Source organism: Trichoderma ghanense, assembly GCF_004382785.1.
Source record: "Trichoderma ghanense strain CCMA-1212 chromosome Unknown scaffold_15, whole genome shotgun sequence".
Taxonomy (NCBI): Eukaryota; Fungi; Ascomycota; class Sordariomycetes; order Hypocreales; family Hypocreaceae; genus Trichoderma; species Trichoderma ghanense.
The window spans coordinates 286316-303332 of NW_027395678.1; the positions used below are offsets into that span (position 1 = coordinate 286316).

The 17017-nt window shown below is 55.4% G+C and overlaps 8 protein-coding genes across 8 annotated transcripts; 3 read left to right on the top strand and 5 right to left on the bottom strand.

Moving 5' to 3' along the window:
* Positions 1–736: 736 nt before the first annotated feature.
* CCMA1212_009164 (uncharacterized protein) lies at positions 737–991 on the bottom strand (the record flags this gene model as incomplete). The annotated part of the gene is made up of 1 exon (XM_073706262.1): positions 737–991. A coding segment is annotated over one exon (255 nt), but the record flags the coding sequence as incomplete, so codon positions are not given.
* A 2855-nt stretch (positions 992–3846) lies between these two features.
* CCMA1212_009165 (uncharacterized protein) lies at positions 3847–5556 on the bottom strand (the record flags this gene model as incomplete). The annotated part of the gene is made up of 1 exon (XM_073706263.1): positions 3847–5556. One exon carries the CDS (start codon positions 5554–5556, stop codon positions 3847–3849), a length of 1710 nt encoding a protein of 569 aa, XP_073555272.1.
* Positions 5557–7922: 2366 nt separating this feature from the next.
* Positions 7923–8138, bottom strand: CCMA1212_009167 (uncharacterized protein; the record flags this gene model as incomplete). The annotated part of the gene is made up of 1 exon (XM_073706264.1): positions 7923–8138. The coding sequence occupies one exon, from the start codon at positions 8136–8138 to the stop codon at positions 7923–7925; it is 216 nt and encodes a 71-aa protein (XP_073555273.1).
* A 2010-nt stretch (positions 8139–10148) lies between these two features.
* Positions 10149–10595, top strand: CCMA1212_009168 (uncharacterized protein; the record flags this gene model as incomplete). The annotated part of the gene is made up of 1 exon (XM_073706265.1): positions 10149–10595. One exon carries the CDS (start codon positions 10149–10151, stop codon positions 10593–10595), a length of 447 nt encoding a protein of 148 aa, XP_073555274.1.
* A 1539-nt stretch (positions 10596–12134) lies between these two features.
* On the top strand, positions 12135–12545 carry CCMA1212_009170 (uncharacterized protein; the record flags this gene model as incomplete). The annotated part of the gene is made up of 1 exon (XM_073706266.1): positions 12135–12545. One exon carries the CDS (start codon positions 12135–12137, stop codon positions 12543–12545), a length of 411 nt encoding a protein of 136 aa, XP_073555182.1.
* Positions 12546–13948: 1403 nt separating this feature from the next.
* Positions 13949–15052, bottom strand: CCMA1212_009172 (uncharacterized protein; the record flags this gene model as incomplete). The annotated part of the gene is made up of 1 exon (XM_073706267.1): positions 13949–15052. One exon carries the CDS (start codon positions 15050–15052, stop codon positions 13949–13951), a length of 1104 nt encoding a protein of 367 aa, XP_073555181.1.
* A 387-nt stretch (positions 15053–15439) lies between these two features.
* CCMA1212_009173 (uncharacterized protein) lies at positions 15440–15613 on the top strand (the record flags this gene model as incomplete). Its single annotated transcript, XM_073706268.1, has 1 exon — positions 15440–15613. The coding sequence occupies one exon, from the start codon at positions 15440–15442 to the stop codon at positions 15611–15613; it is 174 nt and encodes a 57-aa protein (XP_073555180.1).
* Positions 15614–16720: 1107 nt separating this feature from the next.
* On the bottom strand, positions 16721–16951 carry CCMA1212_009174 (uncharacterized protein; the record flags this gene model as incomplete). The annotated part of the gene is made up of 1 exon (XM_073706269.1): positions 16721–16951. The coding sequence occupies one exon, from the start codon at positions 16949–16951 to the stop codon at positions 16721–16723; it is 231 nt and encodes a 76-aa protein (XP_073555186.1).
* Positions 16952–17017: the final 66 nt, after the last annotated feature.

Sequence of the window (17017 nt, forward strand, 5' to 3'; positions counted from 1 at the left end):
ACAGGATTGCAAAGAAAATCAAACGATCTCAGCATCGACTCTCGCCGTAGTCAAGGGCAAGCAGGATGAGTTGGGGACGGGCAAAGTGCTTAGCTGTCATGGCAACATGAACTGACTTGAACGTCTCGCGCTGGCGCGTTGCTTCGGACACGGCCCTGTAAGGCGGCAAGGGGCGCCCATCCATCGTCTGATGCTGCGCCTAACCGATGTGCCAATGGCGTTGTGCGGAAATCAAGAGGAAGATGCAGCGTCGCTCCTCTTATCCTGAGGTCGTACAGACTGGAGGGTCCGCCCTCGAGGTTGCGATGTTGGCCGAATGAGCGCGTGAAGCCAGGCGCTGCTCCCGAGTTGCCAGACGCACACCGAGGGCGGGAAAAAGCTGCAACGGCCCCTTGCAAACGGAGCTGCAATGCTACGTCGATGGGCGGGATTCACGAGGTCGAAGGGAAGAGAGAGGAAGCTTTCCTTGTTGCTCTCTCGAAAGCGCCCGACCTGTCCAGTTGATGCTGCTGCTTCCAGGCCAGCGACGGTTTGATGACAGGCCTGAGGCTCTCGAGCGTGTGCCAGAGTGAAGTCGTATGCACCAGTCAGAGGCGGGATGGAGAAATGGAAAGATGGGCAAGAAGATGACAGATGAGATGATGCAGGGCAGGGCAGGGCACAGGGACCCGACGGGTTACAGGATAGGGCGGAACCACAGGGTCAGGCGAGGTTGAGGGACTGCAGTACGAGAGGATCAGCGGTCCCGCAAAGTCTCTCGGGCGAAGGAGAGCTGCTTCGCGGCAGTCTCAAGCAGGAAAAGGCTCGGGATTGGTTTTCTGGAGAGAGATGGACTGAACAGGCATGGGTCTGGCCGAGGCGGGAGGGGGTGGATGAAGAGGATGCGAGACAAGGTCCGAGGAAAAGGGCACGAGGTGAAAGAAAGTCGAAGAGAGGGCCTGGACTGGCTTTCTAGCGGCCGGCAGGGCCTAGAGCGAGCTCCTCCAGGCGAAAGTGGTGCACGAGGCGGCCAGGCGGCATGGTACGGGTACAATTTGTCCGCCCTGCAGTGACGAATCGTGGCTTTGATGCCTTAGTCAAACCATGCCACTGCCTATCGTGAGTGGAGTGGCTTTGATATCTGTTTTTTTTTCGGGGACCCTTGAAGAAAAAAAAACAAAAAGAAAACAAAGTGAGGGTGAGCCGAAGCCGAGACAGGGGGGGCGTGAGAATCTGAGATTTGACACAAGAGAGACAGTTTAGACAATACTAGGACGAAGCACATTCAGCCATCGCCCGAACTACTAATTAATACGCAGCACTAGGTAACTGGCACCGAAAAGCCCCCGGCTGTGAGCGAACCAGAGAACTGGACCCTGAACGAGGCTGGAGTGGATAAGACAACGAGCAGGCCCTGAGATCTGGGCTCATGACGGCGCATGGATATCGAATCAGGAGCCCCTCTCTGTGGCCCTGTGAAGGAGACGGGATTATTATCCGTGAGACCTCACAGATGCGGAGGCGGGTTTCTTATTCATTTCACGCTGGTTGGGTTGCGATCCAGTAGTCGAGCTGTCACAAGAAGAAGCAGAAGCAGCGGAAGGTGAAGCGAGAAAGCGAGGCACCCCAAGAGTAGAAGCAGCAGCGCGGACGAGAAGCACAACCCAACACCTCCCTCGCATGCAGCTCATGTTCGTGCACAAGCAAGACAGACAGACGCCGACTGACGATGCATAGTGTGGCTGGCTCTATTGGCTCGCCCTGCTGAAGCCATCCTGGACCGGTGTAAGCTGCAGCAAGCACGACGAATGTACAACTACTTGCTGATTGACAGTCGCTGTGTTTTTTTTTTTTTTTTTTTTTTTTTGTTTTTTTTTTTGCAATTTGCAATTTGCCACTCCAGGACACAGAAGGGATGATGGGAAACCGGGAAAGAGGTTGGACTGATGAGACACAGCGATCCAAATTAAACAGGCCGATCCATCCCCCGGGCCGTAGCTGCTGCTTGGCACTGCTCTCTGATATCGCTCACGGCTCTGGCGGTGAGAGAAGCTCAAGGTATTTCCGGCAAGTGGTGATGCCGTATGAAAGGTAGTATTGTGATGAACTTGCACCTACCTACCTAGGTACCTACCTACCTACCTACCTACCTACCAATTACAAAGCCGTGCCTACCTACCGCAGCAGCGAATGCCGATCTGCCTAGGAGGCATCTGCGGGCGCCAAGCAAGGGATTCCCAGGGCCTCGACCGCCGTGGAATGGTAGCACCTTCTGCTTCCCTTCGTAGAACTCGCTGCCTCTTATGCGCCTTTCTCTGCGTCTCCTTCCCCGGCCCCGTACTTCCACGCAGCCTTTTACAGCGTTCGAACCTACTATCTACCTAGGGACTCCTTGACGGATAAGACAAGGCATTTCTTCCCAAAACATCACCTATACGAGGAAGCTGACTGACTCGAGGACGGGAGCCGATAGCACAAAGACGCATTAGCACATGCAAGGGGGAAGCTGTGACTATTCGCAGCAAGTAGCACCGGTCCACGTCACTTTGGGGCTTCCTTCTGCCTACCTACCTATGTTTCTGCATCCTTGCTCGCCTTCTCAGCCCTTCCCTCGAGACACAACACAGAGTCTTCAGGGACGGAAGCTCCGATTGCATGCTAGTCCGGAGAGCATGTAAGGCCTCTGGAGCCTCTTGGTGTCACCCTGACATACTGTACTGTATATGAACTCGTATGCGCTCCCGGGTTGCTCGCATGAAGCTGTGGAGAGTGCCCGCCTGTTCCTGGATTCTCGGGGTTCGCGCCTGCTATTGCTATAGCGGTGATCTTTGAGTTGGAGCCCGAGACACTTGGGAAGGTGCAGCCTCCAGCTTCCAGAATTGCATCAGACTGGCGGTCGACCGTCGATAGTGCCTTCCATCAACTGCCAAACTCTCTTCCGACTGAGTCCCGTGGCCCAGCCCAAGACACGAAATGGAGGAAAGAGATACCAAATTGCCACTAATGAAGCATCATCGACTTCCACCCGAATCCCATCTCACTCTCTACTAGGTAGGTACCTATCCGATCCTATTCTCATCCTCAACTCTATGTGGGACGCAAGGGAGCTCATGCCGAAACAATCAACTGCAACTAGGAGCCTCTAAGCGCTCGGCCCCGCCACGCCGCTCCCGCTTTGGCCTGCTGCTAGACTCCGGCTTGCCGGCGATCCTAGTCTGACCTGTCAACTTGCAAGAGATGGACTAGGTACAACCAGAATCCCTAAGGTATGAATACCTAGGTAGTATATACAATCAATACAAGGACTCGGTCTGTTTGTGTCGTTTCCACGCGTCCATCAAATCAAATCAATATCAAGTCATGCCTGCACGCCTTCCTACCTACCCATCCAACGGACTCGCCTTTTCACCGCAGCTCTCATCGACAGTCCCGGGCAAATACGTCTTCGTCGTCAGCTTCACATGTCCTCTTGTCTTCTCTTATCCCTCATGACTCCCGCGTCCTCAACTGAGCCGGCCGTTACGTACAACATGGCTGCTCTTCGTGCCAATTTCAAGATGGACTGGCCACAACGTGCGGTGCGGCTGGCTGTCTCACGGCGGTGACACGGCACAACGCCTCGCACAAACATGGGAGATCCCGGGATAACGCAGCAAGGAGCAACGCCGTAGGTTCACTGATTTTATGTCGTTCACTTCGTACATTGCAGTCGCGAGTGACACCGGGTGCTGCCAGCATCCCGAGCTCATGCAAGGGAATGAATGGACTGCAAGACAACCACAGAAAGAGAGAGAATCATGCTGACCATATGCCCGTTTTCCCACAGGTACAGAGCCATCTTGTATTACTCATAAATCAGACTCATACTCAGACTCGATACGGAGCGTGCACAGTCGGGCTCAGTCCGACCATGTCCGCAAAGTTCACCATGGCGTACTGCTGCTGGAGCACCTCGAGCTTGTGCTGCAGGTAGTCTCGCTGCTCCTGCTCGGCTCTCTCAAAGCTGAAGAGGAACTTGACCAAGAAAGCAAAGTCCTCTATCTGGCTGCGCACGTCGTCTTGCGTCTGACCACAGCCCAGCGGCAGCGCAAGCACATCCGCCACAGTGCTCGTGATCTCAAAGATCTTCTGCAGGAGCCCCATCCCGTGTGCGACAATGGTGGACACGTTCTCGAGCTGGCGTACCAGGGCTCGCAACTGCACAGACAGCCGGTGCGCCGGGAAGTGGATGGACAGGCCGTCGTGGATGTTCTGTGACGGCGTCGAGCCAAGAAAGCCGTGGGCGATGACAAACTGCCAGAGCAGCGTACGCATCCAGAGTCTGGTGACAAGCAGATCGACGTGCTGCAGCTCCGTAAACGACCCTCGGCCGCTCTCAATCAGCGCCTGCTCAGCCTCGGAAGCCCCGACTTCGTCCTCGTCTAGCTGAGCCTGCTTGCTCTCGATCCATTGCAACGACAGCCCTGGCACGGGCTGCGCCGGGTTCTGCTGCGCGTTCCAGTACAGCAGAAAGGGCCCGTCCATGATCTCAAACAGGCGGATGAGGCGGTTGAATCCCACGTCGATGTGTGCCGGAATCGATGTGTCCCGCACCGGTAAGCCGTTAGGCAGCGGCGCCATGATGCACGGAAACCCGGAGAGGATGGTCAGGAAGCGTTCGTGGATGAAGACCTCCCAGTACACGCGTTGAAACTTGGGAACGTCGCGCGGCTCGAGGGGCACTGCATTGTGTGAGCACTGTTGGACGTGGATCATCTGCACCATGGTCATGGCCTCGCGCAGCGTGGCGAAGCTGCGGTCGAAGCGGTTGAAGGCCATCATGGACACCTCGAGGAAGATGCACGTCATGATGCGCTTGAACGTGGTCCGCACCTCTGTCAACCTCCCGTTCTTGACATCCGAATTGGATTCGGCCCGTCGATACGCGCTGAGGCTGAGCCGAATCAGCTCCGTCATCCGGGCTCCCGCCTCGCCATGCACCGTGGGAGTTGTGAGGTTGATCGTCACCGCCCCTGCTGCGTAGACAAAGGCAGCGTCGTCGAGGCTGACGTGCATGTTGTCAATGGCCTGGCGCACCTCATAGCTCGTGATGATGGGGCTGACCGGATACACCTGCTCTTCGTATCTGGGAAGCATGCCGATGAAGAAGCCTGCCGTAAAGGCGTAACTGTCCAAGGTCGGCTCTGCATGAAAGGCAGCTCGGTAACCTGGTCCAACCGCACCAGTGTTGTTGATATTGCCTCTTCCAGCTCCAGGACTAATGCTGGCGAGAGGAGCATCATGCTCCGAGCTGACCGGGTTCACGATTCCGGCAATGGACGTCACCGCTGGAGCCGGCGGTCTCTCTCGACGTTCAGCCAGCGAGGTGCTTCCATGGCTGGGCAAGGACGCTGCTATGTTCGACTTGTTGCGGAGCTGTGTCACGAGTCGATTGCGAACGCTTGGCTTGCGCTTGGTCGAAGGCGAGTAGATGCACCCAAGGCCCAGATGGGAGCATTGAGAGCAAGGCTGATTGCTGTTGCATTTCACCTTGCGCACCCTGCATCCATCGCAAGCTTGAGCCGCTCTGCTACTCATGGAGGATACGCATGAGATTGAATCGGGGTCTTTAGCTCATGGCGTCACTACTCCAAGCCTTAGGAATGGGTCCAGCGGCCGGATGCGAGTGAGAGAGGGGAAAAGGAAGGCAAAGGAGAACCAAAGCGACGAAAAAAAAGAGGAGGAAAAGGATCAGCTTTGGCCGCCCCGGCCGGGATTGTCGGTGCAGGGGGGGAGGGAAAGAGAGAGAATACGGATAACGGATCAAGATGGCCGACGCACAAACTCACACACACGGCAGTGTTAATCAAGGGGAAGACGATGCGGAAGAAATAAAACAATGACGATCAGGAAATCACAAGACCTCGACTTTATCGGCCTCTCCCCACCGGCTGGCTGTAACTTGTGGATGGCGGACAGAAAGGTGGGGGGGGGAGAAGAAGAGACGCAGCGGCATGCCTCGCGGTTTATGGGCGTCTTTCCAGCTTCTGGGCGAGAACGTGGCTTTTCGCCCCCCACGTGTTGCTCCCTCTCTCGACCTCATCCCCATGCCTGGCTGGTTCTCTGACTTTGGAGCGGTGGTTTCATTATGGAGCAACGGAATCCGGAATGCGGACTTGGGCGAGGGCAGGTTGGGCGATTATTGCGGAGCGCGATCACGAGTGAAAGTGCTCAATACGGCAGGCCTGAAAGCAGCCTCTGGACCGGATGTTTGCGACTGGTTGAAATCCATTCGGCTATTCCATTACAAGAGAAGAAGCGGATAAGGGCAAGTCGGCGAAATTCGCAATAAAAAACAATCGAGGTCCTCGGCAGCTCCCTAGACGACGTATGTATGGATTGCCTTCGCGATCCCTTCACGTCTTGGTCACGATACGCTCAATCTCGGCAGTGGAACCTCCATCCTTTTTAATTGAAACAGACGCAAAGCGGACATCGATCCTCCCCACGGCCGTGGTGGCAAACTTGTCGCGCGCTCACTCCCTGCTCAAACAAGGCATCCAGCTCACCGTATGTCCTACCCTTGGGTTCCGGAAGGCGGAAGAAGGTCCATGTCGCACAGCACAAGGCAGTGCCAGCCCAGAAGAAGCCCGTCTTTGCACCCCAGCCACATGCGGTGGGGTTGAGCATGCACGGCGTCAGGATGTTGGCGATGCTGGCAATGTTGTACATGTTGCGGGCCAACACGACCGACTTTGCTCGCAGACGAGTCGATATGAGCTCGGCGACAAGCTGGTAGCGGACGGGGCCCTGGTGATGCGTGTCACTATGCTGTCCAGGATGGACAGGAAGAAGAGAGTTGAAAGGGGGTTGGGAGGCAGAGAGACGTACCAACTGAGGAATCATACGCAAACATACACACAAGCAGCAAGGGCCCGATGCCCCATTGCGCGCCGGCATTGGCTGAGACTGCAAAGAACGCCTCACCAATGGTGGACAGAATGAGGCACGCATGTAGCCGGTCAGTGAAGAACAACGTTCTACGAGCGAAGCAGATCACCAGGAACCAAGACAGGATGGTGCCGACAATACCAATGCCGTGCTTCCCGAGGGACATGCTGAAGGAGTTGTTGGCGGCCAGCCCGGCCTGCTGGTAGAGATACGTCGAGCACCCCATAGAGTTCGACCCGGACAGCGTCTGGTCCATCCACACCATGCACACAAATTCCGTGCAACGAGCACTGACGCCCTTGAAGGGGTCCCAGTACATTGTGTCGGCAGTCAGTTCCCTCTCCGTCTCGTTGGTGCGAATCATCATGATTTTGCTTTGTCAATGTCCAAAGCGGCGCCCTCGACGCTGCGACTTGTCAGAGAGCCAAAGAGCGTCTGGCTTCGTCAACCTTTCCGCGACGGACGAGCCTTCAGGGAGACTCCGGGGCAATGTTAATGCCGTTCGACCGGTCACAATCACTGCAGCGCGAACGAGATTCTGTACCCCAGTCATCAGCTCTGGACACCAAGGCGCGGAGTACGCCAGGCGCGATGAACTGGCCGATGACCCAGCAGAGGCTATTGTAGGTCGTCAGGTAGGGCACACTTCGGAGGCGTGCGTCGTCGTCAGCTTTTGGAAGATACCCAGCGAATCCCAGCCAGCATCTCCGCGACGAGCAGCTGAGGCAACGTTTTCGAGGAGAGGATGATGAAGGTGAAGCCCGTTTTTCCCGAGCAGCACACCGATCAGGGTCTTGCGATGTTCGAAACGGTCGGCAGGGATACCGTTCACGAAGAGTCCTATGATTTGAGCCGCAGAATACTCGATTGGCGAGGCCCAACTGCCAAGCAGCCGTGAGCTGGTAGGTCCCGTTGGCCTGCAGGTGGGCGAGGAGCGACTGCAGCAGCGCCGTGTCGAAGCTGTTCATGGTGATGCACGTCGAGATGAAATTGGGCCACGAACAAGCTTTCCATTACAGCTTGAAGGACTTGACAAAGAACATGCTGTGTTCGGCATCTGTGGCTGCGGCGGCCTCCCGAACAGTGGAAATGTCGACCTTGCTGCGCACGGAGGCCGACACATGTTCCGGCGATATGTCTTCGTCCTCTGCAATCTTGGTGGTGTTGTGAGAAAACAAAAGAGGAAGAGGTGGAAGGGGAGTAAGAATGGGCCTTGGCCGCCGGGCCATTAACATCGATATCATAAGATTGGTTGACTGCGCTCAGTTGATGGGGAGAAGAAGGCAGGCTCAGACAAGATGTTGCGCAACTGCGGTCAGTCGTGCGGATGGTGCCAAATCGGGAGAAGTGGTAAAGCTACTCGTGTTATTCCCCTGGCTGCTTTTCTTCCTTGTCTTCTTTGGTCTGCCTGTATCAGACGGAGCGTGCGGATGGCCACAAGAAGGAAGGGAGGGGGGGGGGGGGGGGGGGTGCCAAAGGGGCATGAAATCAGCAGTCCATCTTATTGCATTCCCAATAAGTTCATCAAGAGCCAAGACGACGATGGGCTGATGAGCACCTCACAGCTCCCTTGCTCGCCGATACCACCCCATGGGGGGCCCCGCGATTTCAAAGCCCGGGTGCTTGGTAGAATCTACCGAGGATCCGGTCGACGACCGTCCGAGGAACATTGCCCGCAAACTAGAAGATGTCGGTACCGACATACTAGGCCTTGAGCTCTGGCAGGTGACTTGATCGTTGACTGCCATGGGGAAATCATTTGTCAGGTAATTCGACTATTGGTGCAAAAGCTGGCTGAAGTTCTTGAAAAGATATGATTGAATCGATATCCAAGTCCAGGGAACCCCGGCAGAACACCAACTTGCCGAGATGCCACGCAGAGTTGAAATCTTCATCCTGGACACAGGGGCCTGCCAACCAAGCACTTCCAGGCCCCAGACATCCATAGTATGTATCAGACACGAGGAATGAGGAACAAAGAGGCCGTAATAAGCCGGGGGGCTATTAGCTCTCTCCGATGGCACGCCGGTGGAATTTTCTCTACTACCATGCCATCGGCTCTCATCGCAGCGAAGAACCCGTTGCAAGCTTATAAAACGGCAAACAACAAGCAGCAAGTCAAGTTGTTGGAGCAGCTTGGCGACCGGGCACCGAACGGGCATAGCATCGGGCCGACACTCGTCCAATACGCTGATCGACGTGTTCTCGTCGGTCCGACATACAACTAATCAGGGCTCAAGAACCTCATCTTACTCCCCCGCCTTGACTGGGGGCGTATTGAGAGACCAGCAACACGTACTTTCCTCGGCCAATTATCGAGAATCGGCGACTCGAATCCGACACCAAGCTTGAATTATTTGAGAAGTCCGCAAATGTCAGTTGCTCCTACCAACGAATCTCATTTGCCGTTACTGGCATTCTCGGTCATGCGCGTTCCCCATCTTCAGCGGAGGTCAAGGAACGCTCAGCTCGCCGCTCTCGCCGAGAGGTGGAAGTTCGTTCCGGGGGTTTTCCAAAAGACGGGTTCGATCCCCAAACCATTCACTGCATGATTCGACATTGTCCTCATTCCATTCCATTCCATGTCCTTCTTCATCCTCCCCTTGTGTTTCCTCCGATGTCTGGGCACAAACCATCCTTGGTTGCAGTGTTCAATTAGAACGACGCTATTCACATCCTGATTCTTGACCTCGTTATTCTTTTACTCCTCATTGTTACGCAGTTGACTATCCCTGGGCGCCTCAAACTGTGGTGGATGTATGCCATCATCTACCAGTGTCTACCCGACATCATATTGTGACTCCAGTGGAGACGGAATCGGAGATGGTCCATTCATCACCTCCAAGCTCTACTACTTCGCTCGTCTCGGGATTGATATCGTCTGGATCTGTCCCATGTGTGACAGTCCTCCAGTGGACATGGGCTACGGCATCTCCAACTATGAGGACATCTACCCTCTCGACGGGATTCTGCAAGACATGGAGACTCGCATCCGCGAGGCCCACGCTCTAGGCATAAGAATATGCTAGATCTTGTCATCCATCAAAAGTCTGACCAACATTCTTGATCCCAGGAATCTCGCGCCGGCAAAGACAGCTCCAAGCGCGACTAGCACATCTAGCGGCCCGTCAAGCATTCTCCCACAGGAGAGCGTCTTCCTCCCAACAATTGGCGTTGCAAGTTTGGCGGCGGCTGCTTGTATATCGTTTTTTGTCCGAGAGCACCGCAACGGCGAAGGCATGCACAAGGCCCTCACTTCGCTGGCACGCCTTGCACGCGACCATCCCCTCGGCCCCGCAATGTGGAATGGGAAGTCCAAGTCTGAAGGCTTCTCCGAAAAAGCAGAAAAGTCTAGAAAGGAGGTCGAAGAGTCCTGGATGAAGCCCTATCCCTTGGCCGGGCACATTGACGTCGCTTCGCAGCTCTACGACCCGCACAGCGTCTTGGCGTACTGGCGAAAGGCCGTGCTCTTCCAAAACGAGCATGCCGATCTGCTCGTATACGGCGGCTACCGGACCCTGCCGGGNGGGGGGGGAGAGAGGACAAGGAGACCTACAGCTTTGTGTAAGGAGCCGCCGTCTGGTGAATCGTCCAAGGCTGTCGTTGCTCTCAATTTTTCTGGCGAGGAAAGAAGTGCGAGAGGCCCACGGCCGGGGAGCTTACCATTGGGGACGGCGGCGAGATAGTCTCGTTCCCATCATGTCTTCCACTGATGCCAAAGTTGTTGAGGGAGCCTTGAATCCTAACGAGAGAAGAGGCTTTCTGGTTATTTGGTAAGTAGTGTCGATGTTACGGCAGGATTACAACACAATTGTGAATCGAACCCCGGGCAGTATGAGCACTTGCTTGCCGCTTGTTTAAGAACACTCTATGGAGTATGGCCCTTGATTCTTCGAGTTCCTTGACAGTGACCAGACTCAATGGAACAATGTGGAAGTTGTGCCTCGTTGTGGATGAAAACGCGTCTTGTCCAACATCATAGCCTGGAATATCTCAGATCCCACCAATCAATTCCTCGGATCGGCCGTGTGGCTCAATGGCAGAGCGTCTGACTACGATTTAGTACATCAGGAGGTTGCAGGTTCGACCCCTGTCTCGGTCAATTTTTTTCTCTCGGGGTGCTGCCGTGATTTCTTTTTGTCAGGCACAATTTCTCCTCTCCGTTGGTGATATTGCAGCTGTTGAGATTATTCTATGATGTCTATCTATGCGATTGTTGATGAGTGAACAAAGCGCTGACTCCTCCAACCACTTTCGACGTCAAGCTCTTGGTTGCGGACCATGACCGCTTCCGTCTATTACACTCCGCCTCTGTCGACTTGCAGACGGACCACACAGCTTGTCAAGCAGCAATTATGACCCGTGACCCATCCCTATATATGATCAAAGATGTCCTTTTGGTATTGGTGCGGTGTTCGGAGAGTGCACTGTTCACGTCCGGCTTGTCGGCGCCGGCGGGTGCAATGCCAAGCGACAAGATCTGCAGCATATGGTCAGATTCTGATCCGCGGCAACTCTTGCAACCTGCTGTCGGTATGAGCTTCATCAAATCGGGAGATGATGCCGAATGCCCCTTTCGAATGTGAGCCACCTGGCTTGCAGGCATGTCATCAAAGACAACCACAACGCTGGAGAAGTCGGAACAGAGGGCACAGTCGCTTCTGCTGGGTCAGCAAAGGGCGGATGCATATCGGGTCCTCGGGCAGACGCAGGAGTCGGGTTTTACATGCATTAGACTTGTTGTCAACCTTGTTTGCTGAACTTTGACCAGGAGAGGCGATATAATTAGGCCAAAGCAAGGGCGTCAACCATCGGGCGCCGATGGATCCAACATCACGGGCACAGCAACAGCAACAAAGAAGACGCATGCCAGCATTGACCGCTCGTTGATTACATTTGGTTTCCTTTTTTTCTCGTATTCGATTCTGGGCCAAGGGGTGAATGACGTCGGGGGCTCAGCATCGAGACACGGGGTGAGATGCAGTAGCAAGATCGTCGGTCTGCTTACCCAACTGGGCAGCACAGGTCGAGGGCTGCAGAGGAGGATATAAGCAGGTGATGGATGCCGCCGGCTCTGGAAGACGAGTCTGAAGCCCAGCAGCAGACAACAAGCAAGCAAATTCCGAACAAAGAAGCCTCTTGAGAGTAAATCTTCTTTCAAACGACTCAGCATCACCGTCTCGAGCATTGATCTATACATCACATCGTCCCCCAACGTCATCAACATGAAGCTCTTCACCACCATCTTTGCCATTGGCCTCTTTGCCGGCGCCTCTCTGGCCCAGGACGCTCCCGTGCAGACAGCCCACGTCACTCTCCGCTCCGAGGGCGACGACCACTCGTATCCTCTGACCGTCCCGGCGGACGGCAAGCCCGTCTTGACTCACAGCACTCTCCCCATTGCGCTGATTGACGCCCCCGACTTCAACGTCCTCCAGGCCTGCGTGATCGAGACGCCCGGCGCCAAGAACCTCAGCAGCACGATTGCCGCCGACGGCGTGACACAGCAGGTCGTGATTGACCCCCCGCAGGCGGTTACCAGCATCAGCTGCCAGGGAACCTGCGTCGAGACCTATGGTGAGATCTTTTGTGTTCTGCAGAATGTAGAGGATAGCCGTACGAGCCTGATGTACTGACATGTGAAACAGGTGCCTGCTTTGGCCCCGACGGCCAGTATGTTGGAGCTTGCTGCAACGGTCTCTGCATTGCGTCCCGCTGCAGGCCCTGGAACATTGGCTCGCAGTCCTCCTAAGGGGGCTGCCAAGTTGTGACTTGTTGGCGTCGATTCAATGATGGTTGAATCAGGACCGGACTGGGATTTCGAGGTGCATGCGACTGGATGACTGAATGGCGATTCATTCCTTGGGCAATCTTTGTGTGGTCTGGTGACGGGATGAGCATAAGCGTGTACCTCTTTGGCTGAGCTTGACAGTTGACGATAATACCACCATTGAGATGGCCTTTTCGATCTCGATAACACGCAGACAAAGTGATGCTACATGGACTGACGAACAGCATTCTTCATGGGGGCAGTCTTTCGCGAGAAGAAAGGAGCAAAAAAAGAAACCCATGACACCTGAGGGATTCGAACCCTCGCCTATTTCTAGACCGCGAAGAGGGATGCTCGGACAGTGCGAGCTATTCCTGAACACGGCGCCTTAGACCGCTCGGCCAAAGTGCCTTTTTTGATGTTTGTGGATGATGAGAATTGCTTCTTGAAGCTGTGGGCGAAATGTGCGAGGAGGTTTCTACCAAAAGGGGTGAGGCCGGTGTTGCAAGTCGGATGCGTGGTGTTGGTCAGCCTGGGTACTTCAGACGTTGTACCTGTCAAACAGCATGAGAGTGAATGGCACTCGGCCAAAGTGCATATTTTAAGAAGCAATGGAGGGTCATTGGGGGTGAAGGAGGATGAGGGCACAATGGCGATGTTCGGGGGGGGGTGAGGAGGCGGGATTGGTGAGTTTTGGTGTGAGACGTTATGACATGTGCTGTCATGAGGTTGATTTTGGAGGGAAAGGAGAGGTGAATGCATTGACGGAAATCATCATGATAGAAGGAGATTGAGCCATAAGTCGTGTGTGTGTGTGAGAGAGAGAGAGAGAAGGGATTTGTATTCTCAAAAGGGGGGATGTTATATTGTAGGTACCATGGAGCCACCATCTATCGTATTCTCGTGCAAACCATCATGAAGGAAACAAGATACTAGGAAAAGCAAGGAAAGGAGGTACTGAGGGCGCTCCTGAAACGCCATAGATTGATTTGCAGTTCTGCATCATGAGGCAAGGTAGAGGAGAGTTATCCTCCAACGCCAGTCATTTCCATGTCTAAACGAGCAAGAAGAGAAGCTGAAAGGAGGACCAGCAAAAAAAAAAAAGCATTACCATGTGCATTGCGTCCGCAGGAAAACAATCAAAAACAGACGATGAAAAAGGCAGCCATATGCGTCGTCAACCATCAATGTCGTACGAAGAAAGAAACAATGTACACCAAGGGTCATGGCAAGTTGTCGTCATCATCATCATCATCATCATCATCGCCATCATCGCTTCTTCTTGCCGCCGTTGGCCAACCCGTCGGCTAGGGCAGCAGTCAGGGCAGCCGTCGCAACCTTGGCCCCCTTCGCGCCCAGCCAGGGGCCGGCCTCCTTGCGGTTCTGCATGACGGCCTGGGCACCGGCGGCCAAGGCGGTGCGAGCGCCGGCCTGGATCATGGGGTTCTTCCACCAGGGGTTGCTGCCGCCTGCGGGCATCGTGTTCCGGCGCTTGAGCGACGGCGGCGGGCCGTGATCGCGATCCCGGGTCCGGTGCTGGTCCCGGATCCGGTCGCGGTCTCTGTCGCGGTCCCTGTCGCGGTCCTTGTCGCGAGCCCTGTCCCGGTCGCGACTCGAGCCATGGACGAGGTCCGTGTCGCGAGGCTTTGAGCGATGGCGTCGATCCCGCTCGTCCCTTGCACCATTGCGATCAAGAGCTACAGCGCCACGAGAGCGCGACGACTGCTGAGGCGGCGGCGACGGCGCTGAGGCTCCACGGGACCGACGAGAGCTACGAGGGTCCCTGTCGCCGCGGTCGTCGTACGGGGGCGTCGGGTAGGCTCGTGAGGAAGAGCCCCTGGGTTCTGGAGACGGCTCGCGGCGGGAGGACCTGTGACGGCGCTCACGTGTCTCCGACGGGGGAGGGGGATAGTCTCGTGAGCGTCGGTCAGCATCTCGGTAGCGCGAGTCCCTCGGAGAGCCTCTGTAAGGATCTCTCGGTAAATCCCTCGGTGAGTCTCGCGGAGAATAGGCATCGTGATCGCGATCACGGGCTCGGTCGCGGCCAGAGGTGCGATAGTCTGGCTGGGGCGGAGGAGTCGGGGCCGCAAAGGGAGGCGGGCTCGGATACAAGTGCCGGCGACTGCGGGACGGCCTTGAGCTCGCAGAACCTGGCGACGGCTCGCGACGGCTGCTGCGGCGGGGTTTGCGGTCGTCGGGGGAGGACGAGTAGCCGGGAGAGGCATTTCGACGGCCCTTTTCGGACTTGGAGCGACGAGACGACGAGGGGAACTGCGATGAGTCGAGAGGCTCGTCTGGATTGTAGTAGGAGTGGTTGAGGCCTGGCGGCGGCGGCTCTGCATCGGAGCGTCGCGACGACGGAAAGTGAGGCATGGTAACCGCAGCTTGGGCTTCGCTGTATCTGCAAGAAGAAGAAGAAGAAGAAGAAGACGACGAACAAGATGTGCAGACGAAGAAGAATATCTCAAGAAGGACAAAGGACAGGCATTACGGGCCGGAGGCGAGGGTGAGGCATTAGGCAGGAGGAGGAATCACGCCGGTTTATGTATAAGACCCAAGGTTGGATGATGATGCCTTGCATGTGCTGCGATAAGCCCCGCTGACCACCATCATTGATGGGTCGATTCTAGGCACAAACAGGTACTGTACAGTACAGCGAGTGCAGAGGCCTGGGGCTCCAATGTTTGCTCTGCAGTTGAGGTCAGCAGGGGGGGAGCTTCCGGTGCTACAGGGCATCCGGCAGCAGCTCCCAGCGAGCACATGGAGCCCTCCAGGGAGCTCGAGGTCAAGCCTCCAGGTTCCAGCGAGAGCCTTCCAGCGGATCACGGCAAGCATCTCGGCGCGCACTTCAGCAATCGACGACGGCGGCTTGCAGGGGGTTGCAGGCCTCCTGACGTCACGCGGGCCAATGGGCGACTACGACGGAGCGCCTGATGGGAGCAAGAGTCTCCTGACGTCAAGACACAGATGCCTGCTTGCTTGGTGTTGCAGGTGGCGGAGCAAGGCAAAAGAGAAGAAGAAAAACTCCTCAGAAGAGACGCCTAACAGGTCCAGCGTTGAATCTGTTGTCTAGTTGCAGCGATCAACGATCCGAGGGGAGGGGGGGAGGATCATCAGGGCTTCGGGGAGATAAAAAAAAAACCAGTAATAACGTCTGATGTGCGTTCCAGGTTGTCTGTGTGTGTGTAACACCACAGCGAGGCATGACATGACGCGCCGACAAACATCCGTTGAGTTATCTGATGCTATTGGAAGATGTGCCATCGATCGTGATCTGATGCCACCAATGACAATGCTGGAGAGAGATTGTTGGTTTGATTGTCCTGTTATTGAAATTCCAGACAAGAGCCACTGCTGCTGCCTGCGTTTGCGCATGAGTTCATTATTACAGTTCATGAATAGCTGGTGCTACCTCGATCGCGACTGAAGCAGGCGGTTTGTTCGCCGCTCAGTTCAGCAACTATGTACGGGTACAATTGGTGGTGGTTCATACCTTGAAATTTTTTTACACATCATTCATACCGCTTTGCTGTTCATGTTGGCTGGGTGTCTTGACATTTCGACGAATTGACATGTGGCAAGTGGTTGGTGGATGGTATGGGCGTCGAGGTAACCTGCTGTTTTGGCAGCTACCCTGTAATATACGGAAGTTGCTCGCCATTCTGATGTTTCACAGCGCACCGATGCGGGCATGCTGGATTTCTGACCTCACCTCTTTCTTGGCCTTGCTGACGAGTCTTTCTGGTGAGTTCCATACTTGATTTCTCTGCCACGTCGAATGGCCAGGCAAGGGTTGGCTGACGTCGGTTGTGTCTCAGTCCATATTGGACCTCCAGAAAAATCGCGGGGAAAGACGTCAGGTCTGTGCCTTCCATGGAGCAAGCGATGAGGAGGAGATGAGATATCGCGTCTGCGTCACCACGTGAGCTTGATCAGAAAAGCATCAAGTCATCAAACAACCCGAGAGGCCTGTCCCCAAGGCCCAGTTCAACACGACCCCGTCAGAGCCAATCCTGGACACATCCCCTGTCATCAATCAGTTCATCTTGACGCCGTGGATCTGACCTGGTCAACCGCTATTCCGGTAACAGATCCCCCGACTTCTGGCAGCTCGGCTGCCGGCGGTCTTAATTTCGCCTCGAGCTCGGCCGTCCGCAAATCACCGGCCTTTACAATCTTGAAGTCGTCCTCCCGGCCAGCGTCTCTTGGAGCATGGATGTGCTTCCTTCCAGCAGGCTGCAAGGGGCTCGGCCACACGTGTGATGTCGACATTTTGCAGACACAGATTGACGGGCGATCCGATGCCCACTTCCTACGGCTGACCGGTCTAGCCTCAGC